At 37.4% G+C, this 15,995-nt stretch overlaps 1 protein-coding gene across 2 annotated transcripts; it reads right to left on the bottom strand.

The window, feature by feature from the left end:
• Positions 1-106: 106 nt before the first annotated feature.
• On the bottom strand, positions 107-15,988 carry LOC134845484 (bifunctional UDP-N-acetylglucosamine 2-epimerase/N-acetylmannosamine kinase-like). 2 transcript variants are annotated; one of them, XM_063862380.1, is made up of 10 exons: positions 12,134-12,221; positions 11,804-11,828; positions 7,169-7,338; positions 6,116-6,229; positions 5,176-5,693; positions 4,854-5,003; positions 4,464-4,582; positions 3,893-4,096; positions 3,030-3,266; positions 107-1,406 (listed from the first exon to the last, which is right to left on the bottom strand). In XM_063862380.1, the coding sequence occupies exons 3-10, from the start codon at positions 7,312-7,314 to the stop codon at positions 1,023-1,025; spliced, it is 1,872 nt and encodes a 623-aa protein (XP_063718450.1). In that variant the 5' UTR covers positions 7,315-7,338; positions 11,804-11,828; positions 12,134-12,221; the 3' UTR covers positions 107-1,022. The 2 variants fall into 2 exon arrangements, with proteins under 2 accessions (XP_063718450.1, XP_063718449.1); XM_063862379.1 differs by lacking the exon at positions 11,804-11,828 and adding an exon at positions 15,791-15,988 and having other exon boundaries at positions 109-1,406; positions 12,134-12,337.
• Positions 15,989-15,995: the final 7 nt, after the last annotated feature.

Raw genomic sequence — 15,995 nt, forward strand, 5'->3', positions numbered from 1 at the left:
CACCTTCAAAAAAAAAGAACGAATACGCGAGAGTTTAACAAACAATCAAAGCTCTAAATTCAGATTATTTCTCTCAGATTTTCGGATACTAAATTTGGAATTGCTCACAAATGTTTTGGACATTAGTATGAGGTATGTCCCGACTGTTGTTGATGCTCACCTACCGCCTCGTTCACCTTTTACCTTCAAAGACAAGTGCTTCATGATGGACTCTTCCCAAGTCCTTCGGATGAAAAACAATTTAATATCTTAAGCATTGTTAATTGAAGATTCAAAAAATTACTTTCTATAAATACGAAAAAATGAACTAAAAGTAAATACATACTGAAAATGAGTCATCTGCGAAATTTTATGATATGTTAATTCTCCAGAACTCTTCAGAACAAGGCGGCCCAACCCTGAGCAAAATTTTTTTATATGCGACTGAATGGGTGATTTGATAAATTAGTTTGACCAAGTAGCACCCACTAGTTTAAATTTTTAGCAACAAAGGTATCTACTATGTTACACTATGACTATATGGTACATTCAGGAAAGCAATGATAAGAAATAGAATTACTGTACATCATTGTATTATACAGAGGCGAAGCTTAGCCTCATACACAAAGGCAGGAAAATGCTATCAGTTATAGTTTTTCCAAATTTGCAACTTATTCAGACACCGAAAATATTCCGGTTGTATTAACAATGGTTGAACAAGATAATTTAAAATTGGTCCTCATAATATTCGGTCAACTTAGAGTTATGCTGTCATCTGCTAACACCTGCTCCACTAAAATAGCAAGAGTACATGCTGAAACAGCCACGGTCAAGATCATTGAAAGACCGTACTTTTAAAAGAATCGCAAAATCCGGTCTTTCCTGTTATACAAATACACAGGTTCGTTGTCGAAAGCGAATTATCTAATGGATCACCATGATTGGTTAATTTTGACCCATTCGAGAACCCTAGATATCCGTTCGGTTGGTTAAGCCTTAAGTTTTGCAGGCCGAAAAGTTTTGCAGGCAGAATCGTTCAAATATCAAACGATTGCATTTTGAGGCACTGCTCTGCTCGGATTATTGAGTATCAAAGTAGCTGCTCCTTTCAGAGACATCTCCGTCATATCTGATTGCAACAGGGTGAAATTGCGACCCAAGATAGCCGATCTCTCTTCCAGTTTATTCTTGACTCCGTCGAAATAGACAGGTGCCAGCGGACCAGCCAGTATCGCCACTGGTGGATTGTATGAGCTGTAGATGGTCAGAAGCGCAGAAGCTACTGCACGCACTGCTCGGTTAATATGTTGGACTGCGTAATCGACGCCGTCGCTGGCCAAGTCGGTTAGATACGTTGGTTTATTCGGTTGACCAGGAGTGACAGGTTTTTGATCATCGGCGCCTTCTTTTCTCCAATTGGATGAGAGCTGGAAAAAAAATACGTAATCGATCAATTTTCTCAAGAAAAGTGATCCCTATGAAGTTGTTGCTCATGCACACAGAAAAATAGACGGTTAGAAAAACGGTTGTTCCAATGCCATTTTTTCAGCAAAACAATCAAGGAAACTTGTAACAGGCACTGAATCAGTAAGATAATCCTGCTCACGACTTTTCCTTGCTATATCCTGAATGAACACAGACCAAGTTTCTTAGCTATATTCTGAAACACTTGTCATCCAATTCTTATGATGAACGAAGGTAATAACAATTCGAGATGATAAGTACATAAACAGAGGCGACGCGAAGCTTCGCACCTCTTGCGACACAACATAGACATAAAAACATTGAAAAAAAAGGATGACCCAAAATTCTCAGATGTCTCGATAAAAGACAAATAGGGGCCACCTAAAGCTGGAGGTACGTACTTGATATTTTTTGGTTTTTGAATTTGCTATATTGATGCGGGACGAAATGCGTAATTGCAAAAATTGGACTTCGCCTAAAATCTCAGTTGCTTCTCTACCAGAATAAGTAAGAAGAATGAAAATTTTTGAGATGTTGGAATTTTCTCAAGGACATAATATTTCTCTTAGGACATAATATTTCTCTTACGAAAAATGAGGAGTCGCCGCTTATGCTGGAAAAAATCTTGCAACCAAATCTTTCGGTTAAGTTTCCATCTCAGATTGAAATACAAAATTTTCAAAACCGGGTTTCTTATTTGAGCACGAGCCTTTTCTCAGGTTAGATCAAAAAGCTTCAAAAAACCTGCAAAATTTCAAAACTTTGACCAGTTTGAAGGCCATAATTTTTAAAAGAACATTGGGCACAGCTAATTATAAAGGGAAGCTTTCAAAAATCTGTTGTTTCGATTAAACCTATGAAATCAGATTTGGCAGGAGAGTTATCAAGAAAAGTCCGAAAAATGGTCAGCAAATCAATAGCCGAGAATCATTGCTTTTTGTGAGATATTGGAATATTAAATAACCTCTTCTAATTAAAACGCAAGTTAGAATGGGGAAAAACGGTTCGGAATGATAGACTACGACGGCAATTTTTCCAATTTTCAAGAGTCTCAAAAATTTTTTTAAAAAAACCTGATCCCATACATTTTTCAATATCTGTTTTTATCAAACAGGAAATTTCATAATACCTGTTTTTTTTTACCAAATAGGAATTCTAGACAAAAATGTCAAGTAAAATATTTGAATTAGCAACAGAACAAAGCTAACGAAGCGGAAACAAAAATGACACATTTTTGAGCAGACATCGGCTGAGCCGAAAAAATATATTATAACACACTTCTTAAAGTTTCAAGTCCACCCGAAACTTCAGTGACCAAAAATTGCAACTACAATGATACTTGCCTACAGCGCAAGAAAAATTCGTGATGTGGAAACTAAGCCGACTATACTTGAGCAGATAAACGAAAGTCCGAAAATCAATTTTTACAGGACATACTGAAAACAAAACCAGGTCCGGCTAAAAAAAGAAGGTTCGTAATAATACACTAAGCTGGTCGCAAGTGTAAAGAAAAGTTTTCTTTTCCGGGAAAAGTCTAGTTCCCGATTACAAGACACTTGCTTTCGCAAAAGTAAACAACCAATCACCTCCATTTCTTTGGCCAATTTATTCAACGCCCACCCTCCTGCGTAAGCCTCAACGCATCCAGAGTTGCCACACATACAGTCGGGTCCATCGTCGAAACAGACCACAATATGGCCAAACTCGCCTGCCGAGTAGCTGCTGCCATTGAGCAGACACCCATCCTGGATTATTCCTCCTCCAATCCCAGTTCCAAAGTGCAAAACGACCATGTCTTCCATCTTATGCAATCCAAAGTGCACCTGCAATCAATAGGTGACAATTTTGCAACAAAATCGTTAATTTACTACGACTCTTGCAGTGCTTGCATAACGTACACAATATTTTTAAACAGAGGCAAAGTTTCACTTCGCATGCACAAGCAAAAATATGACCGATAACGCTAGTGGGAAAAACTGATTAAAAAATTGAGTCAACAAAAATTGTTAAGTGAGGCACGCCAATTATGCGTCTACATAATTGCTAAGTGACGCAAGCCAATTATGACGCATTAGCAGTACCAGTCAATTTGAAAAAAAAAAGAAATTTACCAACTAACGCGTATACGAAAAAGTTCATTAAAAACATCCGACCCTGCCCAGGTTCGAACCCTCTTCTTTTGTTGCGGTTCTCCTTCCCTACTTCTACGCTACAGATCCATGATACCTTGAAGCTAAAGTGCTATAAGTGATATAATAGTTTGTGTTAATATCTTTAGCATTGGCTGTACTTAATAATTGGTTATTGATCAAAATGAACACTTTCAAAATGAGCACATTTTGCCGCAACAATATTTGCGACTTAGCTTGGAAAAAAAGGATAGTTCATACTATAACACAAGCTTTGCTTGCTTGTGTAAAAAAAGTTATATATTCATAAATGTAAATACCTCGGCTAGTGCAGCACAATTTCCGTCGTTCTCGACGTAGCACGGTAGTCCCAGTTGCTCTTGAAGACGAGTTTTCAAAGCCACTCCGCCCCAGCCGCTCAGCACTTTAGTTGCGAACAGGATTTCTCCCGTTTCTGAATTCACTCTTCCGCCCGTTGACACTCCTACACCAACAACTAAGTCTCGCTTGTTTTCCAGCAGATCCTGAAAGTGATACATAGTTAAAGTACAAGTAGACTTGACTTTCGGTTGTTGTTCCGTCTGATGACCACTTCGGCTAGACTTAGGTGTTTTTTTTTCACGCTAAGTCAGGCAACTCGAAAACAAACGAGTGACGCAAGGACAGACATGTTGTACCACATTTAGTTCTCATTCAGATTGTTTTTAACACGTCCTTGCTTCACTCGGCTGTGTTTCCGGGTTGCTTGGCGGTGTGAAAAAAAACACCTGGCCTCATTCAGATTGTTTTCATATCCACGACAAGCCCTATGTACTTTGGTAGATTCTGGAAAACAAACCTATGGAAATCCTATTCCAATTCACGTATGGAATTATGGAAAGAGCCACTCACATTAGCCATGCGAACTATGATAGCAATTCTTTCATCGGGACAATCTACCATCTCAGTCCTTCTCATTCTCTCAATGTTGCCCCGGTCATCCACTAGAGCCACTCGGATGAAACTCCCTCCTAAGTTAAAAATAAAACTTGAAGCCCTATTTCGCAATCCGGCTTTGTTTCCACTTTTGAGAACATACATTATTTCATATTAGAGGAGATGATTTTTATTGGAGGAGTTGAATTATAACAGTTGAACTAAAATTACTTCACTTTCATCGTCTTAGCGCATAAACAAATGGAAAGTAATTTTTATTTTAGAAAAGTGAGAATAAAAATTTGTGTGCGAATTGAATTATTAATGGCATAAAATTTATTTGGTATGTTCCGTTCGGTTTTGTACCTAGATCCACGGCTAGAGCCAGTTGGAGGGAGTGTGCCTGGCGAGAAAGAGGAAACTCGGCTCCGAAGGATGCTTTGGAAGGCGCTCGTAAACCACTTGAGTTGCGGTCGAAATTGAAGCTCTTCTCAACTGGCGAGTCACAGTCGATTTCTGTAAATTAACTTTCATTTCAGAGCTCTTTTCAGATAATGAGTACAAGCGCCATAAAATTGAGATATTAGTGTTCTTGTAGTTCAAGACAACTTTCAACCTGTAATTTTTTGTGGGTTTGTTTTGCAAAATCTTTAGGACTTTTTGGACCAAGTTGTAGTCTAGGAATTACCTTTTATGAACTTGACAATTCGCTCCACCGCCCGTCCATCCCCGTAAATATAATCCCTTGGGTACACTTTGCCAAACTGGCTCCTGATATGCCACAATAGGTCCTCCGCACTTGTCGGGTTCTTAACGTGCACGACATTCGCTCCCGACTGTCGCCCGCGTTGACGAGTTCCAATATTAATCACTGCAGTTCCGAATACATTTGACTCTCGTATTCCAGCACTTGAGTTGCCAATCATCAGTCCACAATTACCCATTAGGTATACAAACTCCGAAAAGGGTACATGTTTGTAACACGAGATCTTCTCGTGGTTTTCCAAGTTTCGCAAGCGGATACAGCGAACTAGTTCCTTGCTTCCCGCGTCTACATTCGGAAACAAGATGACAGTTCTGACGTCAAAGTGAAGAAGGGCGTCCAGGAGAAGTCCAAAATGTTGAATGCTCTCTGCTATTGCAGTTGTGACCGGATGATAAACGCAAATTATGAAGTTTTTGGTCCCAACATGATTCGGTAGCCATCTGAACATTGGAGCGAAATAACTATGATGTATTAGTATGTGCAAAAAAGCTATACGAAAAATTTCATATAACTAACAAGAAGACAGCAACACATTGCAAGAACCAGGAGCACACGACTTTTGAAATACTTAGGTTAAACGAAATTTTTTAACGAGAAACTTTTCAAAAAAAAAAGTTGAAACTTACAGCCTTTTTCTAAGCACATTTCACACACCACTAACCGTAACCAAATCAGTACTAACTTTACTAAAAATATCTTATCGATACTGGAAAAAAGACTGCCTAGAAGCAAATTAACTAAGAAAGAGGCTATGCCACACTTTGTGATTTAGTTTTACCAGTTCCAGTTCTGAAAACAAAGCAAAAATGAACAAACACTTCGAAAAACGTCAAATATGAATATTCATTTCGTGGCTCTTTACCTCTCAAAAGCCTCGTGGTACTTGGACACATCGGTGTGAATGAGCTCGTCGTATGCTGGACATCCTGCCAGAAGAACTCGCGAAGAGTCCTCACACATGCTCTCAATTCGCAGTCTGAAACATCCGCTTGCTTCACCAAGATTTACTAGATGCAGCAAAAACTAGCAGTGGTTAATACTAATAATTTTCGTTTCTACGATTCGCAGAGGATCTATGAAAAGCTTTGCAGCCTGTCTAGGCGTAGGCCCTTTCTCTTATTTCCCCACATTCCAGACAGTTATTTTGTTGAGCGAAGCTTTTTCTGCCACTCAAGGTCGTTTTTTTTGCATCTAGAACTTTGACGTGGCAGCACTATTGCAGCCGAGTCCGTCAAGCTATGGTAGACGTGAAGCTGATGGTCAAGTTAGAGCTCGTCTTCACATACAATCATTGCCATGTCAGGGGATCGATTCCACGATCTGACGGTCATGAAGTGAACGCCTTACCTTTATGCTAAGTGCCTTTAAAGTTAGAAAAGTCAAACTCTATGCTCCTATGATCAATCAGAAGGACGCAAGAAATGATGCTATACTTGAAGAAGGCATACAATACAGACTTTAGAATACCAGTATACAGGAATGCAGAAAAAATAAAGGCAGATCTCTGCGATGATGATCAAGATAATCTTGGCACTCAACTTCTTGTTTCCAGGCCTAACTGTCTCCCTCAGTCTTAGCTTGTATTATTTTTCTCTAACAAATCGACATCATCTTATAGAACATCCAGTAAGAATATACTTAAAAATGTATCACTGTTGTGATCTAACTCCACGAGGAATTGTAGCCGGGAAAAATTTAATCGTGAAATTCTGCTATTTTCACTTTAAATAAGTTTGTGAAACTGAACTAAAAACCATTTAATTCAATTTTGAACAATTTCAATTTCTCACGTTTAAATTTTGAGATCCTAGGAATTTCTCTGAATTTGGTTGGGGATCTAAGATTCAAGAATAGAGCTGGAATTATGTCAACTTAAATAACTAAACTGTGGTAAGTATTGTAAATCGTATTTCACCTGGCGCCCTTGGTGCAGCAGATGTGGTAGTGGGCGAGCTTCGTGATCGAGTGGCGGATGACGTCATCGATAGTTCCACTCACTTCCCCTCCCTCCAGGTGGAGCACCCTCACATTCATCACAGCTGCAGATATGGCTACAGACATGGCATCGAATCTGTCCCCATGTACCTTAAAGATGCCATGTCTTTAAGATTTCAGAGTAACTTAGGATCATTGAACAGTACACCTAAAGTGTTATACGTTAATACAAGGCACCAAACAATCTAATTTATTATAACAAATATACATTTAAACGATCAATTCGATGAACATCAAAAATGCTAACTGTACGGAAAGTGCTAACTGTATTCAAATCAAATAAAATCATTATGAACAAACTTAAGAACAAAAATATACTTGAAAAAATTTTTGTGGACAGTTCAAGGAAAATCTTGTTAGTTAAAAACAATCATACGAGAGTAGCAAAAGCCAGAGGTTCCATTTTAAAAGTACAATTCATGAGAGCCACAACCTTAATACGAACAATCTATGAGCAAAGTTGCAAACAAGACGGAAGATGGAAAAGATGTTTTTTTTTATTTAGGAAAATATTTTTTTCTCGTCCATATATTCCGACTCAGACTTCTAAAAAACTTTCTATGCAGAAACTTCACCAGCACATTTTTGGGGGAAAATACAGGGGCGGATCTTTGCTTTTCTCGATCGTGGGGTGGGGCTCATTTTCAAACAATTTGTCGATCTTTTTTTAGGTCCACCAAAATGAGTTTCCGAGCTCTCCCAAATGGTAGCTATTCTTAAGCGCGAAGGACCGAATAGCCGAAAAAGTCGTGGGCGAAGGACCGCAAACAAAATTAGCCGAAAATCAATTGCCATTCAATTAAAATGAATTAAATGTAGCAATATTTTGCATCTTTCATAACGAAACCCTTGAAATATAAAATTTGTTCCATTTTGGCGGCGTTCAGTGACAATTTGAAATTTTTGCATATTTCTGCCGTTTTTATATTCGGCCAATATCAAAATTAAGTCCCTGGAAATGTTTACTTTGTTCAGATTTTCACGTTTTCTTTCCAAAATTTAGACTACTGAAATCTGATTGGCAGATTTATATTTTCGCGCATTCGGTCTTTCGCATGAGAGGGATTCCACCCTCCCAAATCACTAAAAGTACCTTGTTCTGGACAACTTTTATGCGGCACTTTCTGAACAGATAAGACCAAAAACTTATTTTTATCGGCGCACGTCCCTCCTCAAATAGTTTAAATTGGCGCGCAATGCACCTTTAGAAGCATCCTAGGGTCAGCCAGCCAAAAACGGAGGTATTAAAACATTTTAGAGTAGTCAGGGGTCGAATCACTGAAGGAGGGGCGTCCACACCCCTAAACCTGCCTCATTGGTTGGATTGATATCTGAATTTCCAGTCATTGATAGCTTAAGGAACAATTTTTTTTGATTTTTTTTTAAATTATAACAATGATAGCCGGTTACTGTTCAGTTAGCATAAAATGTACCGACCATTGTCTTTTTTTTTCAAATTAAGGTTGTTTTTGAGCGTGGTGTGATGAAAAGATCTGAATAAAACCTGAAATTTAGGTATATTCGACAGTCACAATAAAATAGTCAAATCAGCCAACGGTTTCTGTCGAAGAGTGACTAGAGAAAAAAATTCAAAAACAACAATTTCAACAAAATCAAGTCTGTTCGCTTGCTTAAATCGCTGGAAATTGGACAAAAACTCAAAATTTCAAACAGGTTTTTCTCAAGACTTGGACAAGTTTTCGAAATTTTTTAAAATTTCATTCGAATAGGCATTGAAAGATCTGCAATATGATATATCAATCGACCCATTCTGATGATTATGTGGTAAACTTATTGGTTGAAAATTAATCAAAATAAGCTGTCTCGCTCACCTTTTTTTTCCAAAATCACCTTTTTTTCCAAAAAAAGTTAGAACAAAAATCAAAAGATTCATACCGATTTATCTCGACATTAAATTTTTCTAAAGTTCAAATCACAATTGAAAGAGCTTTAATACACAGAGGCGAAGCGTCGCAACTCTTGCGATGCAAATTACACATTGCGGTACAAAATAGTAGAAAAAAAAAGATAAGTAAAAAAAAGTTCTGAAAAATTGTTGGAAAAAATTAGTTGAAAAGTTAACAAGACAAAAGTTGAAATATTACCGCAGCAAAAATTCATATTTGATTCAGATTGAGTTCATTAACAGCCCTTAAAACAGAAAGCATTTACCGAGCGGCAACAAAGGCGAGAAACTTTGGGTCAAAACCTGTTGAGCCGAAAACAAAATTTGTCGTCATAAAAAATGTCATAAAGTTTGTGTTTACGACCCAACCATTTGAAACACATAATCCTAGACGTATATATTTTGCCCTCGAAATAACGCAAAACAATTTAACTAAGTAGATAAAACATAAACAAACTGTTTGAATATTTTGAACGAAAAAATTTTCAAAAAAATTCAAAATCAGACAAGGTTAATGTAAAAAATTGGGAAACTCAGTTATAGTAAAAACTGTTTACATTGGAACAGAAGCCAATTTAAAAAAAAACCAATAAAAACTAGACAAAAAAATGGCGTTAAAAATGGAAACTGAATCGAAAGAAACTAGGACGAAAACAAAGAGCCGAAAAAAATTAAGAAAAGTTTTTTGCAAAGACAATTAGAACTGAAACGGGCTTGAACTAATTTCTTCTTGATTAATAGTACTTTAAATTAAATTTGAAAGATCCTGTAGAAATGAATATCCTCTAGAAGTTTACTAGATTTTGTGAAGTTGTTTACGGGAAATAGTCTAGTACCCGATTGTAATTACCCTTGCTTATCGGAAGAGTAATGGTATATTACTCGACCAATTCGATAATTGTTTTTTGTACCTGATTTTTCGTGGAAAACAAAACAAAAAAATAAAAACAAGTATAGCCGATTACTGTGCAAATATCAAGGAATGTACCGAACATAGTATTAAAAAAATCCAAAAGGAAGCAGTCATAGTAAAATGAGCTGGACAGCAGTTTTTGGAGAAAAATGACTAAAAAAGTAACACAGAGGCGAAGTTTCACTTCGCACTTACAAGTAGAACTATGACCGATAAAGCTACTGGGAAAAATTTACTGGTTAAAACTTTGAGTCTGCAAAATTTCTTAAGTGACACACGCCAATTATGAGTCTACATAATTGCTAAGTGACGCAAGCTAAATATAACGCATTACCAGTACCAGTCAGTTTGATAGCAAAAGAAAGTTAGTAACTAACATGCCTAAATTGATAGAGCAGTCGATGGAATAGTAATAACATGAACAAATTAAACGTAATAAAAATAAAATGAAACTTTTTTCATTTGAGATTTTTTGTGAAAATCACCCCCCCCCCCCCCACACACACACGCCATATTAAATACAAAGTGATAAATTTCGCTCCTAGTACCAAATCAATTATGGCAAATAAGCTTCCTTCAACCAATTTGGAACGATTTCTGTGACGGATTAAATCTCCACTTACCCGTTAATAGCGAACCCTCTTATTTTGTTGTGGGTCTCCCTCCCTTCTTATACGCTATATATCCATGATACCTTGAATCTAAAGTGCTATTTGTAATATAGTGTGTGTTATTATCCTTAGCATTGGCTGTACTTAATAGCTGTTATTGATCAAAATGAACACTAATATTTGCGACTTATGTTGGGGAAAAAAGAGAGTTCATACTATCATACAAGCTTTGCTTGTGTAAAAATAATCATTAAAAAAAGAAAATGGCTTATTCACAAAATGGCGCCAAAAAATGTTAAAGTCGAATAAAACTAAGTTTTTACGGCTTAAATTAAGCGTAAATATAAGCCTGCTCGCTCGTTTACTCGCTCATTCGACTGAAAGGGCTTTAATATGATATATCACTCAACTCACTCCGACGAGCAATTGTGATAGTTGATTTTGCGTGGAAAAAAAACATAGCCAACTGACAGTTGGAAAAGAGTAATGAGCGCAAAAAAAATACTGACTTTTTTGAAAAAACTCAACTGGATCAATAGGTATAGTTTATATTCCGCTGGAAATCTTAAAAATAAACTCCACTTTCATAAGTAGAAACCTTTCAAGTTTTTTCTTGCGCCATTTTCGCGTTCGTATTTGGAGAGTGCTATTTACGTCACTTGTATATCAATTGAACTCAAAAGTGCATATATACCTAAGTGCATTCACAAATTTCAATTGAATTTCAGATGAATTTCATTAAACTTAAAAGTGCATATATACCTTAGTGCATTCACAAATGCATTAATATGTATGAATGCACATCTGTAGTTATTAGAGCATTTTAAGGGTTTATCCTGGAAAAAAAATCACCCAAGACTTATATAAGAGTCTTCACTACGTTCATTTCTCTTAAAAAGAAGGAAAAAAAATACACCCGATTACAAAGTTCCTTCCCATTTTCAATGGTCAGAACAATTAATCAATTGCTGAATTAGTATTAAGCAAACAGTTATGACACAGACAGAACATGACAAGTACTTGACAGTCATTCAAGCTCTAATTTTAAAAACACATGATTCCAGAATTTCAGAATTCAGCGGGATTAATGCAGCTTCTCGGCCAAACTATGAGTTAACTTCTTACCTTGAAACATTACAGTAGGAGAAACCTGTTTATTCAAACAAAGTTACCGACTGTAAAGAGGAAAAAATTTCCTATTTCGTTTTTGTTTTACCGAAGTGTCATTGATTATCTTAGAGGTAGAGTTATGCGGCTCAGAACATTCAAAAATTGTTATGCGGCTCACAACATTCAAAAATTTCCTAACTGATCTTTCAATTTGAATGAATGGCTTCTAGCCTCAATTGTCTCCTTGCACAGAAAGAACTTCTTCCTAATATCGATCCTCTTTTAACTTCTCGAAGAAAAACTCAAATCATAAAAGAATATCTCCGACAGTGATTTGATTCTTACCATGACAAGGTCCGGCTGCAACCTGTTCAGGATATCTGGCAGTTTAATCATGGCCAAACCCATACTCTCAACCATCGCTCCTTCCGTTTCCCCTCTCACCAGAGTGTGCAACATACTGTCTATTTGGTTGCCATCCCTCTCAATGAATCTGTACGTATTTCCGTAGTCGTCAATTAGGTGCGACCCCATCACCACTATCGACACCTACAACAGCCATCATGTGGAAATGCAATTAACTTACCGATTTTAGACTAAAGCTATAATTAGAACACGGTTAGCACTGAATAGTCCCACCACCGACCACAATATTCCAAGCAACCTAACTGAAGGAAAAAATTTCAATTTATCTTTACAGATTATCTGTGGATTTTCTGTGGAGTGGGACGTAGTTAGTTTTAAAACTGTTTAGGTGAAAAACTATGATTTAAAAGGTTAATTACTTCTTTTTTGATCTATTCGCTTCCGTTTAAAATATTTTAAAAATTTTTTTTGCAGTTTTATTGGACATGTGGAGAATTGCTCTTGATTTTGGAATCCAAATCACCACCATACAAGACTTTGAAGTGTGACAACACCCTGCAAGCCGCAGAATTTGCTTGGCGGCATGAAAAAATTGACCCATCTTCATAATTCTTTCCCGCCAGGAACTTTCATTTTACACAGAGGCGAAGCAGAGCTTCGCATCATCATCGTAGTTTGATTATTTCACCCCTTTTTGAAACTCAGAGGCGAGGAGAAATGTCTTCGGCCTTGAATTAGGCTGGTTATCTCTGTGTGTTTTGCGAGTCTTCGGCCTTAATCTAGGCCTGTTTTAGATGTCTGCTAGATAAACTTCGACCTTGAGCTAGGTCTGCAATAGCCACGTTGTTATATCTTCGTTCTTGATCTAGGCCTGTATAATTCTGCTGCCAAGAGTCTTCAGCCTAGAGCTAGGCATGTGATTCACTTTAAAAATTAAAAAAGTTGAAAACTCAGCCCTGATCTGGGCCTGGTCTCATCTGATAGTCATTGATTTTCTTTTCAGCTTATTAAAAGCTTCCCCAAAAATCTGCTGCCAGTTCTCTGACATGCTTTGCATCTGGATGGATGCCATCAGTGCTCATGTGATGGCGGTATCTGAATCATTTGTGATTTTAGCAAGGGACTTTCAGTTCCCTCGCTAAATCTCAATAGCAGCCGTTTGGTGCTTTGATAGTGCAGTATTTATCCCTTTTGCTCGTTAGTTCCATTAATCCAACATTGTACCCGTGAAATTTCAAATAACGAATCAGATAAGATAGTACATTTGATCAGCCGTTTCTACTGGTCCCATCAATCGTCGATTGTCTCAATCGAAGAGGTTATTGGTTCCTCCCATGACTATTATGTTTTTTGCACCCGAGTTTCTGATATCTCTCAGAACATTGTCGCTGCACATTGTGGAAATGGCTCCACCTGGGCATGAAATAGTCAGTGTAATCTTCAGGAATACTCCAAATACTAGCGAGGGATCCTAGCACAGTTGTTCACTCGGTTGATAGAAGTATAGATTATTCTCCAAAATGGCTGTCTTTGCGTTCAACAACACAGCACTGATTGGCTAGTGATCTTTGAATAACACGGAAACGATTTTTGCGTAAATTAACAGTCTGCATTATTTCTGAAAGCAAACCTTTCATTAATTCCACTATTTTACACTCCATATGCGTTCTTGAAAAGGTAAGTTTTCAACGTTCGTTTGAGAGTATAGTGATCTAAAATACTCCTGAGCTCAAGTGGGAGCAAATTCCACAGTTTAGGAGCAAGTACTGAGAACGCACGGTTTCCGAATGATTTTCTTGCTAGCTTCAATTCTGCTTTGAACATGTTAGGTGTTCTAGTTTTGTTGCAATGCCGTTGAAATGAGGCCATACCAATCAAGTAAGATGGGATTTCTCTATCGTGTAGTATTTTGTGCATTAGAGTCATTGATTTGAAAATAACACTTTGTTCAATGGGAAGCCAGTGTAGGTGGTGTCTAAAGTCTTTACACGAGTCGTTTTTCCTTAATCCAAAAATGAATCGACATGCTGCGTTCTGAACTCAGTGTAATTTAGCAAAAAACATACTAGGATATCGAGGATATCGAAGTCTATTGTATCAAATGCAGCAGATAGATCCAGACCAAGTACTATGACTAGGTTATCTCTATCCAGATGGAAAAGAATTTCATTTGTTGTCTTCAGCAGGCATGTTTCCGTTGAATGAAGAGCCCTATCAGCGGATTGGTTAGGGTCAATTAACTTTTCGTTTTCAAGGTGACGTTTTAGTTGAGTCACTTGCCATACAACACAAGCGTAGTATTGCAAGTTAGCGAATAGAAAAAGATTCGAAAAAATAATAACAAGGTTAATTATATTTATGGTGACCTACTAAGCCGACAATTCGAGTAGGGATCCCACTGACCCGAGAACAAAAAATGCTCGAAAAAAATTGCAGTAAATTTATAAATTACAGGAGTAAAGCAAATGCAACTACTAAGAACAATTCCTTAAACACAAAAAATCAAAAACGACCTAAGTCCTTAGGGTGCAAAGGCAACCGCGTAACCTCTAGACCAAATGGGAGGGAGACTGGAAGTTTGCAAGAAAAGTTGTCAACAAAACATAGCCAACAGACTGTGGAAAAGAATCAATGAACTCAAGTAAACAGAAAAACAACACAGGCTTGATTTCTGAAAAAAATCTCAGCTTTCAAAATTTGAAGAAAATATAGATGCCCTTAAAGCTCTTTGAATTTCTAGAACAATTTATGATTGTCATTTTTTTGATAAAATTAACTCAATTTGAGAAAACTGGATCAATAAGTAAACATTTTATTTCGCTGGGAAACCTGAAAGTTAAAGTCCACTTTCGTCAGTCACATTTTTCGTGACCTTTAACACTTTTTCTGTTCAATAGTGCAGCTTGCCTTCCTTTTAACAAAGAAAATGAACTACACAAAAAAAGAAATCATAAGTCGACATTTTTAAGATTTCCTGATAAAAAAAATAATCGCGTGTAAAATTCCAAGTGCAAAAACAAAAATGAAGACGCAAATTTGTCTAGATGTAGTTAGCTACCAGCTAACTACCAGATGTATGTAATCTATCAGCTGATTATAAGTCATTTTCCTAATGCACAATGTAGATGAACTCAGGGGCGGATTTAGGGGGAGGGCGGACGCCCCCCCCCCCACCTCAGGGATTCGACCCCCTGCCCCCCTTTTGGTACTTTTTAAGAAATCCATTTTTGGCCGACCGACCCTAAAATTTTTGTAAAGGCGTCCTTGGCGCCAATAATACTAACTCTGAGGGGGAGCGGGCGCTAAAAAAACGCATTTTTTGTCAAAAATTTCCAAAAAGTGCCCAGAAACGGCTTTTTTGACCTGTTTCTGGGCACTTTGGCCAAAACTTGGCCAAAACAGCGTCTTTTTAGTGCTTAGGAGAGCTCGGAAAACGAATTTGGTTGACCTAAAAAAAAATCGACAAAATTTTAAAAAAAAGTCGACCGAAAAAAATCCCCCCCCCCCCCGCCTCCAGAAAATCCTAGATCCGCCCCTGGATGAACTTTAAGTTGATTGCAAGCTATATTTCCCCTTTAATGCTTCATTCAGATGATTTTGATTGCTTCCAGATTGGTTCAAATAACCTGCACTCACCTGGAATGTTGTGTCCTGTTTCAATCCTCGAAGCACAGGCGCCAGTTTGCTGTAGTCTGCTCTATTACATGTTGCTACAGCTATCTTCATCCTTCAAAGCCCCTCTGAAACCTGATATGTTCTAAGAGGTAAGTCTTGTAACCGCTTTTCGGATTCTTTTATTTTTTATATGATATGATTGATTTGGACAAACATAACTGTCTAA

The sequence above is a fragment of the Symsagittifera roscoffensis genome, chromosome 5 (genome assembly GCF_963678635.1).
Source record: "Symsagittifera roscoffensis chromosome 5, txSymRosc1.1, whole genome shotgun sequence".
Lineage (NCBI taxonomy): Eukaryota > Metazoa > Xenacoelomorpha > Acoela > Convolutidae > Symsagittifera > Symsagittifera roscoffensis.

What these genes read in the sequence shown, in the direction of transcription:
- LOC134845484 (XM_063862379.1), bottom strand. Translation starts at nt 15,880, where the DNA reads ATGAAGATAGCTGTAGCAACATGTAATAGAGCAGACTACAGCAAACTG. An exon ending in TGCAGCCGGACCTTGTCATG is followed by an intron (nt 7,339 to 12,133) that starts GTAAGAATCAAA and finishes GGCATCTTTAAG; the next exon opens with GTACATGGGGACAGATTCGA. An exon ending in TGCTGCACCAAGGGCGCCAG is followed by an intron (nt 6,230 to 7,168) that starts GTGAAATACGAT and finishes CGGATGTTTCAG; the next exon opens with ACTGCGAATTGAGAGCATGT.